The sequence below is a fragment of the Pelophylax lessonae genome (genome assembly GCF_965119305.1).
Source record: "Pelophylax lessonae genome assembly, chromosome: 11".
Classification (NCBI taxonomy): Eukaryota; Metazoa; Chordata; class Amphibia; order Anura; family Ranidae; genus Pelophylax; species Pelophylax lessonae.
The window spans coordinates 93,366,482-93,372,920 of NC_138778.1; the positions used below are offsets into that span (position 1 = coordinate 93,366,482).

At 41.0% G+C, this 6,439-nt stretch overlaps 1 protein-coding gene across 1 annotated transcript in view; it reads left to right on the forward strand.

Moving 5' to 3' along the window:
* The first annotated feature begins 1,077 nt into the window (after window positions 1-1,077).
* The window catches only part of RND2 (Rho family GTPase 2), a 340,907-nt gene continuing 335,545 nt past the window's right edge, over window positions 1,078-6,439 (forward strand). Inside the window, exon 1 of the mRNA XM_082271500.1 lies at window positions 1,078-1,335. Within this exon, the coding sequence (XP_082127626.1) occupies window positions 1,156-1,335 (180 nt within the window). The 5' untranslated portion in view covers window positions 1,078-1,155. The remainder of the gene's footprint in view (window positions 1,336-6,439) is intronic.

Here is a 6,439-nt window from a genome sequence, read left to right on the forward strand (position 1 = left end):
GAGATCATACGGTCCTGCTATGCAGAATCGTATGTCTCTGTTCTTACACCACAAGCCACATCCCTATACAGTTAGAAGCACGCCCCTAGGGACACACTTAACCCCTCCTTCTCCAATAAAATTAACCCCTTCCCTGCCAGTGTCATTTTTACAGTAACAGTGCATATATATAGCACTGATTACTGCAGTAATGTCACTGGTACCCCCAAAAGTGTCAAAAATCTCAGTTAAGGGTCCGATCTGTCCGCCGCAATGTTGCAGTCCCGCAAAAAAAAAAATCGCAGATAGCCGCCATTACTCGTTAAAAAAAAAAAAAAACAACAAAAATGACAAAAATTTTTCCCTTTGTTAGTAAACGCGATAACTTTTGCGCAAACCAATCAAAATATGCTTTTTGCGTTTTTTTTTTTTACCAAACATAGGTAGCATAAAACAAATTGGCCAAAAATGTTAAAAAAATTAGATTTTTACATTTTTTTGGGGGAATTTCATATAAAAAATGTGAAAAATATTGTTATTTTTGCAAAATTTATGCTTTTTTTGTTTATAGCGCAAAAAGTAAAAATCGCACAGGTGATCAAATACCACCAAAAGAAAGCTTTGTTTGTGGGAAAAAAGGACATCAAATTCGTTTAGGTACAGCGTCGCACGACCGCGCATTTGTCCGATAAAAAGTCACGCAGTGCCGAATCGCAAAATAGGCCCTGGTCAGAAAGGGGGTAAAATCTTCCAGGGCTTAAGTGGTTAAGGGGGCAAATCCTTCTATTGCAGAAGTGGTTAATAATTCCTTTTGGGAAAGATTGATTGGATCAGAAATCAAACATTTATTGCATAGTCTGGTCACCAAAATACAAAAAGCTCCTCTAGTCCAACCAATAAAATGATTGAAGTGTGTATGTCTGTAACCCTTTGTTGGCTGGGTCCTGTGTGCGCACACTTGTGGCTCTCTATACAAATATTAACATATTGCAACACACTCTTCCTTCAGAGCACAGTCTAACCACGCCCTCTATGCTAATATCAGCCTTGGCTTGTCTCCTGATTGGTGTAGAGGATGACAGAGGCGTCTCTGTGAGTCGGCCAGGTCTGAGGCTCGGTTGGCCAGGCTGTGCAGTAAGGAAGAGATGTTGGGAGGTTGAGGATCGTACATCTCTTATGTGTGGATTGGACCTGGGGGCTCTGCGCTGGGAGCTCTCCATGTCGGAGTGCAGGGCTGGGGACACCGAGGACAGGATGGACAAGCAGATGGCTCGCTGTAAGATCGTTGTGGTCGGGGACACTCAGTGTGGGAAGACTGCTCTGCTCCATGTCTTTGCTAAGGACTGCTATCCAGAGGTAGAGATCTCTTACACCGCCATCCTGTATACATTACACTGGGATCAGCATATCACAATGTCTCCTCTTCTCTACATCTCTACATCCTGCTCTGCCCCAGGGCTACAGATCCACTTCTATTATAGTACAGATCTCTACTTTACATCCCAGTCACTGGAGGCAGACATTGTCACCATCGGGGATTTATCAATGAGTCTGTGTGTGCAGGAGGAGGAGGGCAAGAACGGGTTAAAGTGCGCAGCTTGCTCTTCTAGTCCAGTCTGACTTCTGATTGGCTCTTCCTGATCCAACCATCAGCTCATCTATCTGTCTCCCTGTCCATCTTCTCTTCTGTATCAATCTATTCTCTATCAATGTCATTTCATATATCAATATTTATTCATCCTCCATCATCTATCATTATCTTCTATCGTTTATCATCTGTCCTCTATCATCTATTTTATCTTCTATCACCTATCATTTATCTGTCACCTAAACTCTAACAGTTATCTATCTTCTATCCCCTAACAGTTATCTATTTTATATCATCTGTTTCCTATCATTTATCTGTCATCTATTATATCTTCTATCACCTATCATTTATCTGCCATCTGTCCTCTATCATTTATTTTATCTTCTATCACCTATCACTTATCCGTCATCTGTCCTCTATTTTATCTTCTATCACCTATCATTTATCCGTCATCTGTCCTCTATTTTATCTTCTGTCACCTATCATTTATCTGCCATCTGCCCTCTATCATCTATTTTATCTTCTATCACCTATCATTTATCTACCATCTATCCTCTAACAGTTATCTATCTTCTATCCCCTAACAGTTATCTATTTTATATCATCTGTTCTCTATCATTTATCTGTCATCTATTATATCTTCTATCACCTATCATTTATCTGTCATTTATAATCCCTTCTCTATCATTTATCTGTCATCTATCATCCCTTCTATATAATTTATCTGTCATCTATCGTCCCTTCTCTATCATTTATCTGTCATTTATCTGTCATCTATCATCCCTTCTCTATCATTTATCTGTCATCTATCATCCATTCTCTATCATTTATCTGTCATCTATCATCCCTTCTCTATCATTTATCTGTCATCTATCATCCCTTCTCAATCATTTATCTGTCATCTATCATCCCTTCTCTATCATTTATCTGTCATCTATCATCCCTTCTCTATCATTTATCTGTCATTTATCTGTCATCTATCATCCCTTCTCTATCATTTATATGTCATCTATCATCCATTCTCTATAATTTATCTGTCAATTGGTTTATCTTACATCTGTCCTCCATCATTTATCTATCATCTGTTATATCTTTTATCTATCCTTTATCATTATCTATCAATATATTTATCATTTATTATCTACCCTCTATAATTTATCATTTATCTACCTTCTATCATCTATTCTGTATCATGTATCTATTATTCTATCCTCTATCGTGTATCATCTATCATCTACTCTATCTTCTGTCAAAAATTCTCTATCATTTTTCTTTCAATCTAACTATCCTCTGTCCTTTATCTATTAGATCTATCCGTCTGTCTGTCTATCTCTGTCTAGCTTTCTAGGCGAATTGCTTGCTCCCCACAAGTTACCAGGTCAATAAAATCAATGAGGGTTTTTTTTTTTCTTCTGAAATCGCTATCTCCTCTTTTTGCAAGTTTATGACCTACACTTGAAGTTTTCATTATAGGTTATACATTTTTTTGAGTTTTAGAAGTCCGAACTTCATCTGATTGGTTAATAACTCTTTCAGATGAGTGAATCTTGCTGGGAGAAATATCCCGTGTATTTGCTGTATACATGTAATACTAGCGCATCATTTACATGCATACAACATACAGGGACCTTATTGGCCGACATGTCAATAACATCAGAGTATAATCGGCTGCGTCTGTGCTGTTGATCACATTTGAACTGAAAAACTTATTGATGTGCTTGTTTGCGCATACGCGGAATGAGCTCAGGTAATCATAAATGACTACTCCAGTTCATTTTGCGCATGCGCCACCAGCACATCAATGGCTGATTCAGACTGATGGCGTTGTTATTGACATGTCTACCAGGAGCAGCGGCGGTGGCCAGAAAGGTCCCTGTATGCATGTAATCATTGGCAAAAACATTTACATGCATACTGTGTAAAATACGCCTAAAATGAAATCACAGAACGCAGCTTTTTTTCTTTGACTGTAGCCATTCATTAATGACTAGCCAAGTTTGTTCTGCACATGTGCCGCCAGCTCATCAATGACCCATTCACACTGACAGTGTTGTTATTGACATGTCTGCCAGGAGCAGCAGCAATGGCCAATAGGGTCCTTGTATGCTTCTCGCTGTGCGCATGTAAACCATTGCACACGTGTTTACATGCATTCTGCGAAAATTACAGCCCAGGACTCAGCTGTGTCCTGTTTTTTATATTTTATTTTCTCAGCTGTGGGAATAGGCCCATAGACTAGATCACAGATGCATAGCAAACAGTATGCCAGGTATATAATGTCTGTGTGAATAGGCCCATAGGCTAGATCACAGATGCATAGCAAACAGTATGCCAGGTATATAATGTCTGTGTGAATAGGCCCATAGGCTAGATCACAGATGCATAGCAAACAGTATGCCAGGTATATAATGTCTGTGTGAATAGGCCCATAGGCTAGATCACAGATGCATAGCAAACAGTATGCCAGGTATATAATGTCTGTGTGAATAGGCCCATAGGCTAGATCACAGATGCATAGCAAACAGTATGCCAGGTATATAATGTCTGTGTGAATAGGCCCATAGGCTAGATCACAGATGCATAGCAAACAGTATGCCAGGTATATAATGTCTGTGTGAATAGGCCCATAGGCTAGATCACAGATGCATAGCAAACAGTATGCCAGGTATATAATGTCTGTGTGAATAGGCCCATAGGCTAGATCACAGATGCATAGCAAACAGTATGCCAGGTATATAATGTCTGTGTGAATAGGCCCATAGACTAGATCACAGATGCATAGCAAACAGTATGCCAGGTATATAATGTCTGTGTGAATAGGCCCATAGACTAGATCACAGATGCATAGCAAACAGTATGCCAGGTATATAATGTCTGTGTGAATAGGCCCATAGGCTAGATCACAGATGCATAGCAAACAGTATGCCAGGTATATAATGTCTGTGTGAATAGGCCCATAGGCTAGATCACAGATGCATAGCAAACAGTATGCCAGGTATATAATGTCTGTGTGAATAGGCCCATAGACTAGATCACAGATGCATAGCAAACCGTATGCCAGGTATATAATGTCTGTGTGAATAGGCCCATAGACTAGATCACAGATGCATAGCAAACAGTATGTCAGGTATATAATGTCTGTGTGAATAGGCCCATAGACTAGATCACAGATGCATAGCAAACAGTATGCCAGGTATATAATGTCTGTGTGAATAGGCCCATAGGCTAGATCACAGATGCATAGCAAACAGTATGCCAGGTATATAATGCCTGTGTGAATGAGCCCTAATTCTTCTTATTACAGGCATCTTGTACACAGAAATATATTTTTACAGCAGGTTATCTGGGCAGCCTTGCCATTGTTTGAATAAGAAATGGTATTTCTATCTTCCTGGCTGGATCCCTTCTCTTTGCCCCATCAGGAATCTGATATCCTTTTATAGTGACGTGCAGTGCGACTCCATCCAGGGCTGGGTGCAGATTATTCCTTGGTTGGGTTTGTATAGGAGCTTGCAGTCTAATGCAGTTGGTGGAAAACTTCTTCCGATGGGATGTAATGCATACATTCAGTATATAGTTCTGTATAGTAATGGGTCATCGGACACAATAGAACAGTGTGCGGCAATGAGCAGATTTCTAGAAATAAGAATGCATTATATAGGAAAGGGCTAAAGCTGATTCACTGAAAAGTGAACCAGGAGGATGTAAGCAATCATTTCATGGTTGCCTATTGTTCTGTAGAATCCTAGGCATGTGGAGAGCAGGGTGATCCTAAAAAGCCGTCTGTGTAATCACATAGTCCCCATGCAGCTCCGTACAAAGGATTTCTATAGAGACATAACACATGCTTTTCTGATCTTACTTGTGTTCACAATTCAGTGAAGTGGCCTTTCCCAGAGCAGAGTTCTGCTATTTATTCTTAGAGACTGATCTAGTGTGGATAGAAGGGGGGTGCCTTAATGCAGTGGTGGTCAACTTACAGGATATGGGGGGCCTTAAGTGTGGCCCCCAACATCACCAAAAGGGGCACATATATATATATTTAATTAAATATTCATTATCAGAGAAAGCAGACACACAAATGATATATAGTCAAAGATTACAGGCATAATATAGAAGATGGTCAGACTTGTGGACATAATACAGGAGATGGTCAGAGACTGCGGACATGATACAGGAGATGGTCAGACTGAGGACATGATACAGGAGATGGCCAGAGACTGCGGACATGATACAGGAGATGGCCAGAGACTGTGGACATGATACAGGAGATGGTCAGAGACTGTGGACATGATACAGGAGATGGTCAGAGACTGTGGACATGATACAGGAGATGGTCAGAGACTGTGGACATGATACAGGAGATGGTCAGACTGCGGACATGATACAGGAGATGGTCAGAGACTACGGACATGATACAGGAGATGGTCAGAGACTGTGGACATGATACAGGAGATGGTCAGACTGCGGACATGATACAGGAGATGGTCAGAGTCTGTGGACATGATACAGGAGATGGTCAGACTGCGGACATGATACAGGAGATGGTCAGAGACTGTGGACATGGTACAGGAGATGGCCAGAGACTGCGGACATGATACAGGAGATGGTCAGAGACTGTGGACATGATACAAGAGATGGCCAGAGACTGTGGACATGATACAAGAGATGGTCAGAGACTACGGACATGATACAGGAGATGGTCAGAGACTGTGGACATGATACAGGAGATGGTCAGACTGCGGACATGATACAGGAGATGGTCAGAGACTGTGGACATGATACAGGAGATGGTCAGACTGCGGACATGATACAGGAGATGGTCAGAGACTGTGGACATGGTACAGGAGATGGCCAGAGACTGCGGACATG